Below are 18933 nucleotides of genomic sequence, written 5' to 3'. Positions count from 1 at the left end.
GGCAGGAATGTGTCCGTTTATTATTATTGTACTTTCCCAAGCGCTTACTACAGTGCTTTGCACACAGTAAGCGCTCAATAGATACAACTGAATGAATGAATAATCATAATAATAACGATGGTATTTGTTAAGCGCTTACTATGTGCAAAGCACTGTTCTAAGCACCAGGGGGATACAAGGTGATCCCAACTTGTACTTCCCAAGCGCTTAGTCCAGTGCTCTGCACACAGTAAGCGCTCAATAAATACGATTGATTGATTGATTGATCGGGTTGTCCCACGTGGGGCTCACAGTCTTAATCCCCATTTTCCAGATGAGGTAACAGGCACAGAAGAGCTAAGTGACTTGCCCAAAGTCACACAGCTGATGATTGGCGGAGCCAGGATTTGAACCCAGGACCTCTGACTCCAAAGCCCGTGCTCTTTCCACTGAGCCATGCTGCTTCTCTATGAATGGGTGAGTGGACTTCTCTGGGCCTCCGTTCCCTCACTTGTAAAATGGGGATGGAGACTGTGAGCCCCACACGGCGCAGGGATTGGGTCCAACTCGATTTGCTCATATCCACACCCAGCGCCTGGCGCATTGGAAGCGCTTAACAAATACCATCCCCCCACCCACCCACTTCTAGACTGTGAGCCCGCTGTTGGGTAGGGACTGTCTCTATATGTTGCAAACTTGTACTTCCCAAGTGCTTAGTACAGTGCTCTGCACACAGTAAGTGCTCAATAAATACAATTGAATGAATGAATGAATATTATTTCCTGGCCACTCTGACACCCTTATGGCTGTATAAACTGGAGAATGCCTTAAATACCATTATTGTTATTATTATTATTATCATTATTATTGCCTGTGCCTACAAAATGGGGGTTAAGACTGTGAGCCCCACATGGGACAGGGACTGTGTCCAACTCAATTTGCTCATATCCACCCGCAGTGCTTGGTACAGTGCCTGCCAAATAAGAAGCGCTTAACAAATACCATCATTACTATTTCCTGGCCACTCTGACACCCTTATGACCGCTTAAACTGAAGAATAGCTTGACAAATACCATTGTTGCTATTACTATTATTGTTTTCATTATTATTGCCCACATCTGTAAAATGGGGATAAAGACTGTGAGCCCCATTTTCTCATGGCATTTGTTACGGCTTATTATGTGCCAGGCACTGTACTAAGCACCTGGGTAGATACAAACTACAAGGTTGGACACAATCCATGTCCCAAATGGGGCTCACAGTCTTAACCCCCACTTTACAGATGAGGCCACTGAGGGACAGAGAAGTCAAGTCACTTGCCCAAGACCATGCAGCTGACTGTGAACCTGTTGTCGGGTAGGGACCGTCTCTATATAACTTGTACTTCCCAAGCGCTTAGTACAGTGCTCTGCCCACAGTGAGCACTCAATAAATGATTGAATGAATGAAGTGACAGATCTGGGATTGGAACCCAGGTCCTTCTGACTCTTAGGCCTGTGCTCTACCCGCTAGGCCATGCTTCTTCCCTGTTCCATAAAGGACTGCGTCCAACTTGATTATCTTGTATCTCAGTGCTTAATAGAGCATTTGGCACATAATAAGCATTTAATAACATTAAAAAAAAAGAACTGCCTCGCACAGTCTTATACACAGAACTGGCCTGCTGGCATTGTTGCAGGGAAGATCCTATCCCTGCATGTGGGTAGAGCCCCCAAGACTAACGTACCATCCATCCAGCCTCCGCTCCCTCCCACCCTTTGAGCACGTCCTAAAGCGCAACTGTCCTCTATATGTTGCCAACTTGTACTTCCCAAGCGCTTAGTACAGTGCTCTGCACACAGTAAGCGCTCAATAAATAGGATTGATTGATTGATTGCAGGGACTGCCGCTGTTTTCAAGCCTGTCCCTCAGGCTCCTACAGCCTCCATTCCACATGAATAACCGCTTACACCCACTGCCTGTCAAGTCGATCTGACTGCTGCACTGCTAGGTCATGTAATTTGAAACTGCCCTGCACTAGGTTTTGAAATAATTTCTTCCATCCTTCTGACTTGTGTGTGATCCTTTCCGGCATCGGAGTCGGAAGCTGCTCATCCTCTCTATTTGCCTCATGTGTCCCACCCAAGAAGCTGTGGTGCTGTGAGCACTGGCTCAATACTGGAGAGTTGACTGTTCCAGGACCTCATTGCTGTGACCTTGTCCTCCCTTTTGGTGGTTAGTAATGATAATAATAATTATGGTACTCGTTAAATGCTTACTATGTGCCAGGCACTGTTCTAAGTGCTGGAGTAGATACAAGTTAATCAGGTTGTACACAGTCCCCATCCACCATAGGGCTCACGCTCTTAATCCCCATTTTACAGATGCCCAGAAGTGAAGTGACTGGCCCAATCAATCGTATTTACTGAGCGCTTACTGTGTGCAGAGCACTGTACTAAGCGCTTGGGAAGTACAAGTTGGCAACATATAGAGACGGTCCCTACCCAACAGTGGGCTCACAGCCCAAGATCACACGGCAGACCTGTGGCAGTTAGGATTAGAACCCAAGTCCTGGTAGTTCTTTTTTATGGTGTTTGTTCATTCATTCAATCGTGTTTATTGAGTACTTACTGTGTGCAGAGCACTGTACTAAGCGCTTAGGAAGTCGGCAACATATAGAGACGGCCCCTACCCAACAACGGGCTCACAGTCTGGAAATCAACGGGTGCTTACCTGGAGCAACGTACTTGGCACTGAGGAAGATAGTAACTAATCAGGTTGGACCCAGTTTATGTCCCACATGGAACTCAAGGTCTTAATCCCCATTTTACAGATGAGGTAACAGGCACAGAAGTGAAGCGACCTGCCCAAGGTCACACAACGGACAAGCGGCAGAGCCGGGATCAGACCAAGGTCCTTCTGGCCCCGAGGCCCTTACTGCTTTTCACTTACAGTTTGAAATGGTATTGGTGAAACTGGCTCCAGAAGCTGCATGTGTCTTCTATTGCAGGTTTAAATTTCCTAGCCATACACAAGATTAGACATCACAACTTTGCAGACCTACTATTGAGTAAGAAGCTCAGTGCCCAGTTGTTTTTACAAGGTTTACACAAACAGCATGGGTGTCTTGGTGTGGCCTACTGTGCTGTAAATAACCTATAGAGTGTAAAATTTTGGCCTAATATATCGTCCTTTGTTCTCAAAGCACCAAATTATACTCTCCCAAACCCTCTGTATGGTGCTCTGTGCCCAGCGCTCACAAAATACCATCGACTGATTGGTGAAATTCACCTGTTGTGCCATAGCTGACTGCAAAGGTCGACGCGGGGGGATGCAGTCCGGTCTGCATTGTGTATCAGTAGAGACAGTCCTTTGCAGGGCCGACAATTTGTTGTTCACCCTGCTGTTGTCTCTTCCGCCTTCTTGGCTCATGATCTTTTTGAAGGTTTTGCTCACACAAAACCACCCTTCTTGATGGCAGGACATCACGTTGGTCAACCTGTGGCAACTGACGGCAGGGTGCTTCGCTGGGATGCAGAATTGTCTGAATCTTTAAAACATTTCATCTGCCCTCCTTGTTTCCATTACCCAATTTCAGCTCTCAAAATAACACCTGCTGGCTGACAGGCCGTGGTTTTCACATGTCCTACCCAGCTCAGTTGTGGTGCGTGGAGCATAGCTTAAATACTAGGATGTTGACTCCCCTCGAAGACCCTCATTGCTTGTGATTTGTGACATGTGATTTGATACTGACGCTAGCCTGTAAGTGATGCTAACAACGGTGGTGAAACTTCCTGGGATTTTTTAAAAAAAGCCAAAACACTGCAATCTTTAGGAACAAAATTCTAGAATTCAAAAGTCATTCAGAAAGGTAATTCGCAAGAAGCAACGTGGGCTAGTGGTTAGAGCACTGGCATGGGAGTCAGAAGGGCCTAGGAATACAAAGGACGTGGGTTATAATCCCAACTCTGCCACTTGTCTGCTGTGTGATTTAGGGCAAGTGACAACTTCTCTGGGCCTCAGCAACCTCATCTGTAAACTGGGGATTAAGACTGCGAGCCCCATGAGGGACATGGACTGTGTCCAACCTGACTGCCTTGTACCCAAGCACTTGGAAAAGTACCCCGCACATAAACGCTTAACAAATACCATAAAAAAGTGACTCTTCATTACTCTTTCTTCCGTCTTCCAATCCTTGCTCGTCTATACCACGCATCCCTCCTTCCACCTGGTTCAACTTTCTCCCCTAACCTATTTGGGCCGATTTTTTCATCCCACCTTATCACGCACATCTTTTTCCTCTTTCTTTCCATCTTCCTCATTATCCTCAACTTCTCCCGCCCCGCTCTTTTGTGTTTTCTAGCTCTGGGATCCCCACAAGGGCCTTCCAGCACCTCATAGAGGACTTGCATGTGGGGAGCATATTGGTCTCCGTGGCACCGGAGACTGTGATGGGCCGGATGGTCTGAGAAGTCCATCTGGCACATCGACATAAGAGCAAGTGGCCATGTTAGGCCCACAGCCTCAGTAACTGTGCTTCAGTTACCTCATCTGTAAAATGGGGATTGAGACCTTGAGTTCTCACCGTTTGACCATGCAATGCACCTGCACATGTTTTTGTAACATTCTCATCCTAGAGAAAATAATAATAATAATGGTATTTGTTAAGTCCTTACTATGTGCCAAGCATTGTTCTAAGCGTTGGGGGAGATACAAGGTAATCATGTTGTCCCACATGGGGCTCACAGTCTTAATTACAGATGAGGTAAATGAGGCACAGAGAAGTTATGTGACTTGCCCAAAGTCACAAAGTTTTTAAGTGGCAGAGCTGGGATTAAAACCCATGACCCGACTCCCAAGCTCGTGCTCTTTCCAATGAGCCACGCTGCTTCTCTAATAATTATGGTTATTTGTTAAGCACTTACTATGTGCCAAGAGAAACGGACCCAGTTGGGGCGCGGGGCGGGGAGGAATTCATACCAGTCAGGGAACTAGTCCCAATTATCCCGCACCACGGTGATAAGATCTGAATCCACCTACCTCCTTGCTTCACATGGCAAAAATCCCATACCCTGAGCCCCAAAATGCTTTTGAGGCTCCGTTTACAGACACACCTTAATCTTTCACCGGTTGCTTCATTACACTTACTTTTATTTGAATCATTTCCGTTTCCAGAGATGATATCTGTATCAATTTGTTCTTTTAAAAAAAAGGAGGCAGGTACCACCATATTAGTATTAAATCAACATTACTCCAGTTCTTCATCAAGCTAAAAAGTAAAAATACAGTACACATTACCTCCCCCATCCCACACCTGTGACCACCTGAATTTCCAATGAGCAGTTCATTCTCTCAGGCATCCATCCCCCTGTGCGAGGTTGTTCCCCTTCAGTTGTGAGACCCAGAACGGGACCAGATCTCTGAGCTGGGTCTAGGGGTGCTATTTGTGCCGCCTATGGCGATGCGAAACAACTAAACTGATTTTGACAATGAATTAGCCTCATCTCACTACACCTATTGCCAGCTTAAAGGGAGCCGATTTTAGGGCATTAAAATATGGGTTGGGATTTCTGGAAACGTACATATCGAGGGAAAGATGAATTAACAGTGGAACGTGGGGTGACAGTGCAGAAGAGGGAGAGGGGGAAACTGAAAGACAAGGGAGAGGGACAAAATCCCCTGACCCACGAACAATGGTGGTATTCTTTACGAATTCTCTTCCCCTGTCAACACCCATACCCGGGAAGCGGAGGAATGCCTTGCAGTCCTTTTTTGCGCTGCTCCTTGAACCGTTCAGTGCTAAACGCTCTGGCTGCCGGACTCAGTGAAAGGTGGAGGCGTGAGAAAAAGGGGACACACAATTTGAAGCTGGGTGTCAATCTGAGATCTTATGGTCCCACCCCGCCCGGGGCTGAATTATTTAGGTCGAACTTGGATTCAACCATTTTCATTTTATAATTCAAGTCAGTTTACTTAGAGTAAAAGTTTAGAAACATTAAAACCTCTATGTAAAAATAAACATCTGTCTAAAGTACTTAGTAAGACTGTTTATACCACGGTATTATTCAGTCATTTGGCGAAGTTCCAGTCTCTTCAGGAAGACACGAGAAGGCTTCCACATGAAGCACAGAGGCCTTTGCTTTCTGCTGGCCGCCAAGCACGTGGAGATCTAGAAATCCCTTTTGGTCAACAGGATCATTTACATTCCCTCAGCTCCCTACCTTGCCCCACTCTTAAGTCACCGAACTGAAGAGAGATACAAAATAAGGACGATACTCATTTAAACCAGAGTATCACAGGACATTTCGTTCAGAGCTACTTCATCAAGAGACCGCTGGTTTTTCTTTTTTTTTTTTTTACATGGTATTTTAAGGGGTTATTCTGTGCCAGACACCGTACAAGTGCTGGGGTAGATAAGCACTTAGTATAGTGCTCTGCACACAGTAAGCACTCACGAATTCAAGCTAATCAGGTTGGACATGGTCTATGACCCACCCCGGGGCTCACAGCCTTAATCCTCATTTTACAGATGAGGGAACTGCGGCACAGAGAAGTGAAGTGACTTGCCTAAGGCCACCCAGAAGACAAGTGCTGGAGGCAGGATTAGAATCCAAGTCCCTTTTAACTCCCAGGCCTTTAGTTCTCTCCACTAGGCCACACTGTTTTAAGCACTGGGGTAGATATAGTAATTAGATCAGATATAGACCCTCTCTCACATAGGGTTCACAGTCTAAGAAGAAGGGAGAACAGATATTGAATCCCCATTTTATAGATGAGGAAACTGAGCCACAGAGAAGTTAAGTGAGCGGTAGATTCAGGGTTAGGATCCAGGTCTCCGGATTTGGTCCTGGGTTCCTTCCACTGAACCATACTGCTCCTTAATTCTCTCTCCCTCCCCCAACTACTCTCCTCCTCCCCCGAGCTACTTCCCTGGACTTTCTGCCTGCCTAATTGATCAGAAAGGCCCAATATGTGTGCAGGTGATCTGATACCACAACATGGATCTGGTAGATTATAGATAATTGGGAGTTGGCTGAAATAGAGAACAAAGTCTTACAGAACCAGCATAGAAATGGGGATTATCAAACATCAACAGGACAAACAAAATTCCTTCCTTGATGCTTAGGGGGGAATGAAGGAAAACACAAGTTTGTAAAAAACAACAATCACAAGAACAGGCAAAAAGTCCCCACGGAGACCATGTTTTACGGATTTAAATATGCCTGAAAACTTGGAGGCTTTCCCAAGGTAGGTTCCGAAAGCTCATTTTGGACAAAAAACCCGCAGGGCAAACGAGCAAAAAACGTGTAAAAATCCAAGCCCTTAAAAGTTTAGTGCAAGTTTTGGACAAGGGGACCAGAAGGGTGATGAGCAACAGCAACGGTTTTTGGGGAAAACAGTGCTTCTCTGCTTCTTTGTATAACAGGTGTGTATGAACAGAAAGAAAAGAAAGGTGGTTTGGACAGCTGTGGAGGAGAAAAGAACTGTTTCTCAGCTACTAACACCACGTTAAGCTTCTCCAAATTAAAAAATTAAAAAAATCACACTTTATGTGATCACCTGGGAATGTTTTCAGTTGTAAAAGGTTCATTAGAACACTCCCGATGGATTTGTACATACAGAAAGTGCTGGTTCCATTGGATAGGACCGGTTAGACATTGTCCTTAAGACTAAGCCCAAGAAATAAGGAAAATAGGAAAGAGAAAGCAGTAATGAAATTATTCTGAGAGACACATTTAACAAGGAAGCAGCATGGTCTAGTGGAAAGAGCACAGGCCCGCGAGTCACAGGACTTGGATTCTATTCCTGGCTCTGCCACTTGCTTGTTGCGTGACCTCTGGGCCTCAGTTTCCTCATCTGTAAAAAGGGGGTGAAGTATCTGTTTTCTTAGACTGTGAGCCCCATGTGGGACAGAGACTATGTCTGACCCGATTATCCTGTATTTGCCCCATCACCCAGTACAATGTTTGCACCTAATAAACCCTCAACAAATACCATAATTATTAAACAGAGCTCATATTTTGATATAGAATATTTTAACAATTATGGCTTAGAAAAATATCAAATGGTAATGTTGCTTCAGAACAGACGCAACATTTTTGACATAGTAATCTTTCCTTTTCTACAGTACGCGGCCTTGAAAAATCATAAACTGAAGATGCAAGTGACAGAACCCGAATTTCATTGAGCTGCACCTGAACGTGGTTCAGCCCTGCAGAATCACGTTCCAGAAATAAATGCACTTTAATGTAAAATTGGTCTCCGGTAGGTGGAAGAAAAAATGAGACTCCAAAGTAATAATGGAGTGATCAGATAGCAGCAGGAAGATCGTTGGAAGCAATGGGTGCATTTTGGTGTTCTTCTGCTTTGGAAGCGTAAACTCCAAAGGAAAGTTTTGTTCATGAGGTATTGTTGCCTTATCAATGTAAAGATTTGACTGAATAGAAAACCATTTTTCAAAAATACAGAATTCTTCCATGTAGTATGTGTTACATCTTGCTATACCAGTTCATAGAACGCTGAACCGCCTTCACCCAGTTTTGCATGTTAGGTTCATATTCTTTCCATTGTTTCTGTGGCTCAAAAATAACTTCACTTTTCCTCAGATTTTTCAGCTCTTCTTTGTCAGACCAGAATCCTAAAAAACACAAACTTGGTTGATAAATGCCACATCTAAATAAACGAGAAAGGAACATAAAGGCACTTAAACGGCAGCTAAAGAAAACTGTGGTAAATGTCTGATTATCCAAATCGTGGAACAACTGCACATTTTTCCCTCCAACCTTATTCCTGGACAGCTGCTGGCAATGTACAGCCAGCTCCAGGGTGGTTTTCAGACTGTAAATATATTCCTGGGTTTGCATTCATATACCCACTCTGCTTGAAGGAAAGCATAGCTCTGCTTTTTAGAATGCAAGTAACATCAGTATTCTAAATGGAACCATCCCCCTTAAAGTTCAGGTACCAGACAAATCTATGCCATGTTTCACAGGGCCAAGCTTCTGCTTTTTTTTTTTTAATGGCATTTGTTAAGCGCTTATTATGTGCCAGGCACTCTACTAAGCTCTGGGGTAGACATAAGCTAATAAGGTTGGACATAATCCAAGCCCCACATCGGACTCACAGTCCTAATCCCCACTTTACAGATGTGGTAACCTAGGCACAGATAAATTTAGTGATTTGCCCAAGGTCACGCAACAGACAAGTGGCAGGGTCGAAATTTGAACCCAGGTCCTCTGACTCCCAAGCCCAGGCTCTTTCTACTAGACCATGCTGCTTCTCTATTCTGAAATCCAGTCATTCATTCAATCATATTTTCTGGGAGCTTACTGTGTGCAGAGTACTGTTCTAAGCACCTGGGAGAGTACAATACAACAATAAACAGACACATTCCTTGCCCACAATGAGCCAAGAGGTGGTAGAGTTCTTTTAATCCCTCCTGGAGAAAGAAAAATTCACTGAGTGTGCAAATCATCCGTAACATTTCACTTATCCATACGATAACAATAATAATTGTGATAGTTGCTAAGCCCTTATTATGTACCAAGTACTGTACTAAGTGCTGGGGTAGATACAAGATAATCAGGTCAGACAGAGTCCCTGTCTCATATGGGACTCATAGCCTAAGGAGGAGGGAGAACAGGTATTTAATTCCCATTTTACAATGGACACACTGAGGCACGGCAAAGTGACATGAGTTGCCCACTGTCATAAAACAGTACCCTGACTCTAAGCCCCATGGTCTTTCCCCTATGACATGCTGCTTCTCTTAAAGAAGGAAGGAAAGAGTCACAGCCCAGAGCAGCAATGACTTTGCCTGAGTTTATTTTCTCATCAACAGCCTCATCATACCACCACCACTTATTACTTTAAATGGGCATTTACCTTCAAGAGCACATGGAATCGAATTTTTTTTCTTCGATTTACTTTATAGTTTTCGGTTATGTTTGCCGTAATTTTTTGGTTTGTTTTTGCTCTTCACTGTTTATGGGCAAAGAGAAAAAGATCCCCTCCACCCCTTAATCAATCAAATGTATTTACTGAGCGCTTGCTGTGTGCAAAGCACTGTACTACGTGCTTGGAAGAGTACGATATAACGGGGTTGCTAAAGTTCCACCCGAGTGCCATGCTCAACAATGGACTATGGCTTGGGCAAGGGTGCCAGAGTCTGTGTTTGATGAGGTCTTGCTAAACTACCCTGCCAATGACCACAACCCATACCCACTTCTTTGTCAGTCACCACACACTGGTTGTTGCTGGGCAAAGTGGGACCCCGAGGGAGACAGTGTGGATGGTTCAGTACAAACCATCCACACTACTGCAAACACCAATCAAGGCAATAATAATAATAATGATGGTATTTGTTATTTGCTATGTGCCAAGCACTGTTCTAAGCACTGGGGGAGATACAAGCTAATCAGGTTATCCCATGTGGGGCTCACGGTCTTAATCCCCATTTTAAAGATGAGCTAACTGAGGCTCAGAGAAGTTAAGTAACTTGCCCAAGGTCACACAGCAGACAAGTGTCAGAGCTGGGATTAGAAGCCATGTCTTCTGACTCCTGGGCCCGGACTCTTTCCACTAAGCCACTTATTTCCACTAAGCTGCTTATTCTGTGTAGAATAGTGTACCAAGTACTTAGTGTCTGCTGTGTGACACTAGGCAAGTCACAACTTCTCTGAGACTTAATTACCTCATCTATAAAATGGGGATTAAGACTGTGAGCCCCCCGTGGGACAACTTGATCACCTTGTAACTTCCCCAACGCTTAGAACAGTGCTTTGCACATAGTAAGTGCTTAATAAATGCCATTATTATCATTATTGTTATTACTACAGAATTAACAGACACTTTCCCTCCCCATAATGAGCGTAGAGGGGAAGACAGACATTAGTATGAGTAAATAAGAAATTTATAATAAGTAATTTAAAGATACGTACATAAGCTCTGTGGGGTTAGGGATGGGGTGAATATCAAATATCCAAAGGTCACTCATCCAAGTGCATAGACGACGCAGAAGGGAGAGCGAGCCGGGGAAAAGAGGAGATGCGATCTTAATAATGCTTTGAAGGCAGAGAGAGTCGACAGCGAGACAGACGAGATCGAGGTTCAGTGAGTACATTGGCATTTGAAAAGCCAAGTGTACAGGCTTGGTTGTAGTAGGAAATCAGAGAGGAAAGGTAGGAGGGGGCAAGGTGATCGAGGGCTTTAAAGCTGATGGCAAGGAAATTATTTAAATTAGAAGACACAGGGCAAGATAATGGCATGGATGCTGGGTTAATAATAATAATAATAATTATGGTATTTGTTAAGTACTTACTATGGGCCAGGCACCGTAATAAGTGTGGGGATGGATACAAGCAAATCAGGTTGGACACAGTCCCTGTCCCACGCAGGGCTCACAGTCTCGATCCCCATTTTACCAATGTGGTAACTGAGGCCCAGAGAAGTGAAGTGACTTGCACAAGGTCACACAGCAGACCAGTTGCAAAGCCAGGATTAGAATCCATGACCTTCTGATTCCCAGGCCCGTGCTCTATCCACCATGCCTTACTGCTTCTACCGGTCCCTGGGTCCCCCGTGTTCTTGAGGAATTACAAACGCAGGAGTAAACCGGAGGGGAGAGCTCTTGTGGCAGGGCTTCCACTGTCCTTCTGCATCCTTCTGTGCTACTGGCGGTCTGCATCCCTCTGGTTCCTGAAAGGCAAATGGGTGTAGGGAGGGCTGGGGGGAGAAGATGCAGGCATCTGCAGGGTCCTTGCAGTTCCTCTAGCATTGACAACTCCAGAGTCATGCCAAAAGTGCTCTGGAGACCAGGGGGTTGACCCAAAATCTCAGGAGCCAGAGGTGCCCCCAAGGCCAAACCCATTCCTCTAAGCGATCAATCATCAATCAATGGGATAGAGTGCTCTCCGTGTGCCGAGCCCGGAACTAAGCGTTTGCGAGAGAACATTACGGTGCAGTTGACAGATATGTTCCCTGGCCATAAAGGGCTTACAGTTAAGCAGAGGATAGTTTCTTTGGAGGTCATCATATTTGCAGATGGGCTCCTTGTTCCATTAGGCATTAAGGCTACTGCATTATTTTCCCATAGTTCCTCACTAGAGTCTTCATCCTCCAGAAGCTTGGCATCGAATTGTCTAGATGGCTTTGCTAATCCTCCAATATACAGTGGTAGCACTAGTTAAAGAGTTGGGAGTTTGGAGAAGCAGCACTGCTTAGTGGAAAGAGCAGGGGACTGAGAGGCAGAGGAGCTGGTTTCCAATCCCAGCTTGGCCGCTTGCCTGTTGTGTGACCTTAGCCAAGTCACTTTAACTTCTACGTGCCTCAGTTACCTCATCTGTAAAACAGGGATTTAATCCTCCTCCCTCCAATTTACACGGTGAGCCCTATGCGGAACAGGGACTGTGTCCAAACTAATTATCCTGCATCCTGAGAAGTAACATGGCAGAGTGGAAAGAGCGAGGACCTGGGAGCCCAAGGATCTGAGTTCTAATCCCGGCTGCGCCACTCACCTGCTGTGTGACCTTGGGCAAGTCACTTAACTTCTGGGGGCCTCGGCTGCCTCATCTATAAAAATGGGGATTAAGGCTGCCAGCCCCACGTGGGACGTGGGCTGTGTCCAACACTGATTAGCTTCAATTTACCCCAGGGCTTGGTACAGTGCCTGGCACATAGTAAGCACTTACCAAATAGCATTAAAAAAAAAATACTCCAGTGCTCAGAAAAGTGCTTGACACACAGTAAAAGCAATGGTCCTTAGAGTCTTGCTTAATGGCAGGAATTCCTTAGTGATGCAGAGCAATATAATCAAACTACTTAGACTTGAGGACCATCATGCCTCTTCTCATTCAGCAAAAAAGATGGTGGTGGTAGTGACGTCACTCACTCATCAAGTCAAAGCAGACCAATTTAATGAGCTTTTCAATTCAATCCCATGTGAAAGGATGGCTTATTTCCACCGTTCTACATCAGTGCCTATACAAGTTTGAAATCCCCATGACAATGAAATACCAGGGGAACGGTGCTGTGGCACAGACCGTGACTCCGTAGGCTTTCAAGGATCTAATTAATAGAATGTTTACATTACTAAACTGCTCTGGTTTGAAATCAACACTATGGACCGCAAATAGTTTTTTAAAAAAAGTCCTATCTTTTCAAACTGAATACATACCAACAGCAAGACCAGCTAAAAATGCAGCTCCTAGACAAGACATGTCTACTTGGACAGGCCGGTCTATCTTCTCGTTAATTAAATCACTAGTCATCTGCATCACAAAACTATTGTTACAAACTCCTCCATCTGCCCTGTGGAAAAGGAACAAAATGTCCAATGGTAAACATCTGTACCGATGGCAGTATTCAAAGAAGTATTCTGAATGAAAACACTCTTATAATGGCTTGATTTTTACTGCCTAATTTTATTCAAAATCCTACCTCACAATTCACTGCCAGCTTTGACGGGACAAGAGAGCTTACTAGAGTTAAAAAGCAGCCAATGCACCACAATAAAGCATCAATTGGGTGCACTTCAAAGATTGCTAAAATTCCAATCTCTATCGCCACCATGGAAATAAAAGAGCGTAATACGCTGGACTGCTTTGGGGTCAGAGGACACGTTCTCCACATTTCCTCACACTGAAGGTTGGTCTCGGCCTCTCCAGAGGATCTGGAGTTGTTCTAGGGACTCAAACTCAGAACAGAAAGTGCCAAAGTGAGGTGTTCTGGTTCAGTCTACATGCCCTCGAATGAATCCAAACCTGGGGGATAAGACCTACACTAGAGCATCGTTAAGTTCTCAGGAGCTAGGGGATGCCGCCTGCCTGAATGCTGGTGTTCCTTTCATCGGCTGTCATCACCAAAGTGTTCGACAACCAAAACTACTTCTATGCTCCACATAAATGTCTTCTTCACCCTCCTTAAAGTCCACCTATAGCTAATTTTGCTTACATCTCTGAGGAAAGCAGGCCTTAGAACCAGATTCTTGTTAAGAAGCATTGCGTGTCCATTCTCCCTTCAGTTCATAAACTTGGCATTGCGTGCTCAACCTCTTGTTCAAGTTGGTAAATGACTTTCCAAGAGGGATTATGCCCACGTACAAGTCTATTCTATATGAAGCTTTATTAGGATATGTTTGAATTATTTTTATTGCCATTTTCAGTTAAAACACAGGTGAAACCTTTATATTCACCAGCGAAACCAGCTATAATTATAGTAAAAAGCTTGTCTCCGGCTAAACCTTTGAGGGTAAAGGGAAGCCTTCATCAAAGAATAAACAGAGCAGTTGAAAATATGTTACATACCGAATTTTTGTAACAGGAATATGAATCTCCTTCTGCATCATCTCATACAGTTGTTTGTTTCTATGAAAAGACAGAATATAAACATAAAATAATTATCCTGTACTTTTAAAATGGATAGTCTGCTTACATTGCCAGCAATTTGCTTTTGTAATCTAGATTCAAGTGTAAATCACATAAAGGGAGATAATTTGACACTATGGAATACAATTCATCTTCCAAAGCATGTTTTTTGTTCCATTTTAATTTAAAAGGGAACTCATGATTTCTAATTTAACTACAAACCAAATAAATACCGTTGCTGGACTTTGTTCTTCATTCAAGCATAAAGAGAACTGAACTACCTAAGCCACTTCCCTCTAAAATGATAGTCATAAAGCCCAATTTCTATTTATTAAGTAGGAATTAAGTATTTTAAGAAACAAAAATTGCTATTAAATATTTGGCATAATTCAGAGGCTCTTCATTCATTCATTCATTCAACCGTGTTTATTGAGCGCTCACTGTGGGCAGAGCACTGTACTAAGCGCTTGGGAAGTACAAGTTGGCAACATACAGAGACGATCCCTATCCAACAGCGGGCTCACAGTCTAGAAGGGGGAGACAGACAACAAAACAAAACATATTAACAAAATAAAATAAATAGAATAAACACGTACAAGTGAAATAGAGTAATAAATATGTACAAACATATATATATACAGGTGCTGTGGGGAGGTGAAGGAGGTAAGACGGGGGATGGGGGGGAGGAGGGGGTTCAGTCTGGGAAGGCCTCCTGGAGGAGGTGAGCTCTCAGTAGGGCTTTGCAGGGAGGAAGAGAGCTAGCTTGGCAGATGTGCGGAGGGAGGGTATTCCTGGCCAGGGGGAGGATGTGGGCCGGGGGTCAATGGCGGGACTGACGAGAACGAGGCACAGTGAGGAGGTTAGCAGCAAAGGAGCGGAGGGTGCGGGCTGGGCTGGAGAAGGAAAGAAGGGAGGTGAGGTAGGAGGGGGCGAGGTGATGGACAGCCTTGAAGCCGAGAGTGAGGAGTTTTTGCCTGATGCGTAGGTTGATTGGTAGCCACTGGAGATTTTTGAGGAGGGTAGTAACATGCCCAGAGTGTTTCTGCACAAAGACAATCCGGGTAGCGGTGTGAAGTACAGATTGAAGTGGGGAGAGACAGGAGGATGGGAGATTGGAGAGGAGGCTGATGCAGTAATCCAGTCGGGATAGGATGAGAGATTGAACGAGCAGGGTAGCGGTTTGGATGGAGAGGAAAGGGCGGATCTTGGCGATGTTGCGGAGGTGAGAGTGGCAGGTTTTGGTGACGGATTGGATGTGAGGGGTGAACGAGAGCGTGGAGTCGAGGATGATACCAAGGTTGCGGGCTTGTAAGACGGGAAGGATGGTAGTGCCATCAACAGTGATGGGAAAGTCAGGGAGAGGGCAGGGTTTACGAGGGAAGACAGGGAGTTCAGTCTTGGACATATTGAGTTTTAGATGGCGGGCAGACATCCAGATGGAGATGTCCTGAAGGCAAGAGGAGATGTGAGCCCGGAGGGAGGGAGAGAGAGCAGGGACAGAGATGAAGATTTGGGTGTCATCAGCGTAGAGATGATAGTTGCAGCCGTGGGAGCGAATGAGTTCACCAAGGGAGTGAGTGTAGATCGAGAACAGAAGGGGACCAAGAACTGACCCTTGAGGAACCCCTAAAGTAAGGGGATGGGAGGGGAAGGAGGAGCCCACAGAAGAGACTGAGAATGAATGGCCGGAGAGATAAGAGGAGAACCAGGAGAGGACAGAGTCATCATTACAAGGCCTTGAATTTGAAAAAGAATACAAAGTCATTATCTTTTTCATTGCCAAATTCTTCACTAAATAGAAGAACAAATCAATTATATTTATTCAGTACTTACTGTGTGCAGAGCACTGTACTAAGTGCTTAGGAGAATATAACAGACTTGGCAGACTTTTTTGGTTAATGGTATTTATTAAATGCTTACTATGCATCAGACATTGTTCTAAGCATTTGGGTGGGTTAGTTAAGTCAGACACAGTCCCTATCCCACATGGGAATCACAATCTAATTAGGAGGGAGAAGTCTAAATAGCCTAGGAGGAGCTTGCAGTCTAGAGGGAGAGACTGACATTAAAATAAAATACAATTATGTCTTTAAGTGTTGTGGGACTGAGGGAGGCATGAATATCAGGTGCTTAAGGGGCACAGATCCAAGGGCAAGGGTGACGCAGGTGGGCGAGGGAGTCGGGGAAAAGAGGGCTTAATGTCCTCTTGGAGAAGATGTGATTTTAATAAGCCACTGAAGGTGGGGAGAGTGATGGTCTGTTGCACATGAAGGAGGAGGGGGTTCCAGGCCAGAGACAAGACACGGGTGAGCGGTCGGCAGTGAGACAGACGAGACTGAGGTACAGTGAGTAAGTTAAAGAAGCAGCGTGGCTCAGTGGAAAGAGCACAGGCTTTGGAGTCAGAGGTCATGGGTTCAAATGCCGGCTCTGCCAATTGTCAGCTGTGTGACTTTGGGCAAGTCACTTCACTTCTCTGTGCCTCAGTTACCTCAATTGTAAAATGGGGATTAAGACTGTGAGCCCCACGTGGGACAACCTGATCACTTTGTATCCTCTCCAGTGCTTAGAACAGTGCTTTGCACATAGTAAGCGCTTAGCAAATGCCACCGTTATTATTATTATAGGTGAAGCCCCACCCAACACTCATCAATTGGTTTGGAGTTTCTTTTTTAACTACTTCTTTCAAAGAGGAACCAGAAGAGAATGGCATGAGCCTGGTCCAGGAACTAGGGGAAACTGAGAAAATTCTAGGTCACGTGGTGCACTATTAGTTTAACTACTACAATTATTCACATAATCACCTCCACTACATAACTCTCCCCTCCATCGATTCTGATGAAGAAATAGAAGTTTTTGGGGAAAAACGTAGGGTCAGGACACCACGAATATAAGTTCAAATTGCAAAGGTTTCTTTTTTGAAGTGTGCATGACTGGGTAGGGAGAAGAGGGAGTGGAGGTTATTCACTGAATATCTATTGTATGGATCCCTTGGAAGAGTACAATAGGCATCCTTCTTTTTCTTCTCCTTTTCCTCTCCTTTTCTTCTCCTGTTTCTCTGATGGCTAAACTTATTAACTCCCCATATGCCAGCCCCTCCCGTGCTTTGGGCTTGCAAAAATTATGCAAAAAGTGGGGCAACTGTGCAAGTCAATGTGGTATATAAATGAATCAGACATTTCCAAACAAGAGCTCCAAAAGTAAATATTGCAATCTCACCCAGGAGGCTCAAATTTGAAGGATAGGGGCAACAAGTGATAAGGGCAACAAGTGATAGCAACACGATAGTAGCTTTTTGTACAGTGCTTTGCACACAGGAAGCGCTCAATAAATACAACTGAATGAATGAATGAATAGTAACACTAAAGGTGGAAAAAAAATTTGATAAATGGTGTGCGCTTGATACCTGAAAGCTATAGCCTCCAATATGGCACGCACAAGATGGTATTTATTGGTGGAAGGCTTCAGACCCATAAAAGAGGCACATGCATGTGGATCATTTAATGGCGCCTAAAATGAAAAAAAAGATACAGTTGAATTAATAAGCCTCTTCTCTAGACTGTGGGACAGAATTCAAAGAGTAAGAAAAGAAATAACTTGCACATGACGAGGGGGCAGTCTTTTGAGAGACAACAATAATAATAATAATAATTTATTAAGCATTAAGACAACACATAGGGTAGAGCTAGTTTATGCGTCCTGTTTCAAGTTCAAAAATAAAAGGCAATCCTTGGACAGGTTGTATTTTTGATAATGTCTACTATTAGCCTATTTTTCATGTTTGATCCATCCCACATGGGCAGGGGAACGGGGAAGGGGAAATGTCTTTTGGAATAGACAGTGTCTGTATAAGCAGTAGGAGGTGGAGAAAAGAATGCCTCCTTTTCCTTGGCAAAGGCCCAACACAGGCCAGATGCCAAAGTGGAAGTCTAGTCTTATTGAAGACACATCTCCTCCAAGAGGCCTTCCCAGACTAAGCCCCACTTTTCCTCATCTTTCATTCCCTTCTGTGACGCCCTGACTTGTTCCTTTTCCTCTTCCCCCCTCCTCCCAGCCCCACGGTGTATAGATCTATCATTTTATTTGTATTGATGTCTGTCTCCTCACCCACCCTTCTCCCCCCACTGCTCCCCAACACTATGAGCTCGTTGTGGGCAGGGATTATCACTGTATATTGTTGTACTGTACTTTCCCAAGTGCCTAGTTCAGTGTTCTGCACACAGTAAGGGCTTAATAAATATGATTGAATGAGTAGGCCATTGATATGAAAAGGGTATGGCCCAGAGGGAGAAGGTAGAAGGCAAACCCAATTGATATTGTCCAGAGAATGCCAGGTGGTTTTCTGAGGTTGAGCTAATTTAATAATTAATAATAATTTGATATTTGTATTTGTTTAGCACTTACTATGTGCCAGACACTGTACGAAGCACTGGGGTGGATATAAGCGAATAAGGTTGGACACAGTCTCTGTCCCACATGGAGCTCACAGTCTTAATCCCCTTTTTACAGATGAGGGAACTGAGTCACAGAGAAGTTATGTGAACTGCCCAAGGTCACCCAGCAGACAAGCGACAAAGCTGGGTTTGGAACCCAGGCCCTTCTGACTCCCAAGCCC

At 44.5% G+C, this 18933-nt stretch overlaps 1 protein-coding gene across 5 annotated transcripts in view; it reads right to left on the bottom strand.

Annotated features, from left to right (window-relative positions):
- Positions 1-8183: 8183 nt before the first annotated feature.
- Positions 8184-18933, bottom strand: part of GK5 (glycerol kinase 5) — an 80632-nt gene continuing 69882 nt past the window's right edge. For 4 of the 5 annotated variants that reach the window (XM_038750868.1, XM_038750874.1, XM_038750887.1 and 1 more), the window contains 4 exons: positions 17725-17828; positions 14262-14321; positions 13133-13266; positions 8184-8596 (listed from right to left, as the gene is read on the bottom strand). In XM_038750868.1, the coding sequence (XP_038606796.1) occupies positions 8448-8596; positions 13133-13266; positions 14262-14321; positions 17725-17828 (447 nt within the window). In that variant the 3' untranslated portion in view covers positions 8184-8447. Of the gene's footprint in view, positions 8597-13132; positions 13267-14261; positions 14322-17724; positions 17829-18933 lie in introns of those variants that run through there. The other variant, XM_038750891.1, reaches the window with a different exon arrangement.

Source organism: Tachyglossus aculeatus, chromosome 1, assembly GCF_015852505.1.
Source record: "Tachyglossus aculeatus isolate mTacAcu1 chromosome 1, mTacAcu1.pri, whole genome shotgun sequence".
Taxonomy (NCBI): domain Eukaryota; kingdom Metazoa; phylum Chordata; class Mammalia; order Monotremata; family Tachyglossidae; genus Tachyglossus; species Tachyglossus aculeatus.
Note: the sequence above shows the minus strand (reverse complement) of the source record. Positions and strands in the feature narration are given on the sequence as shown.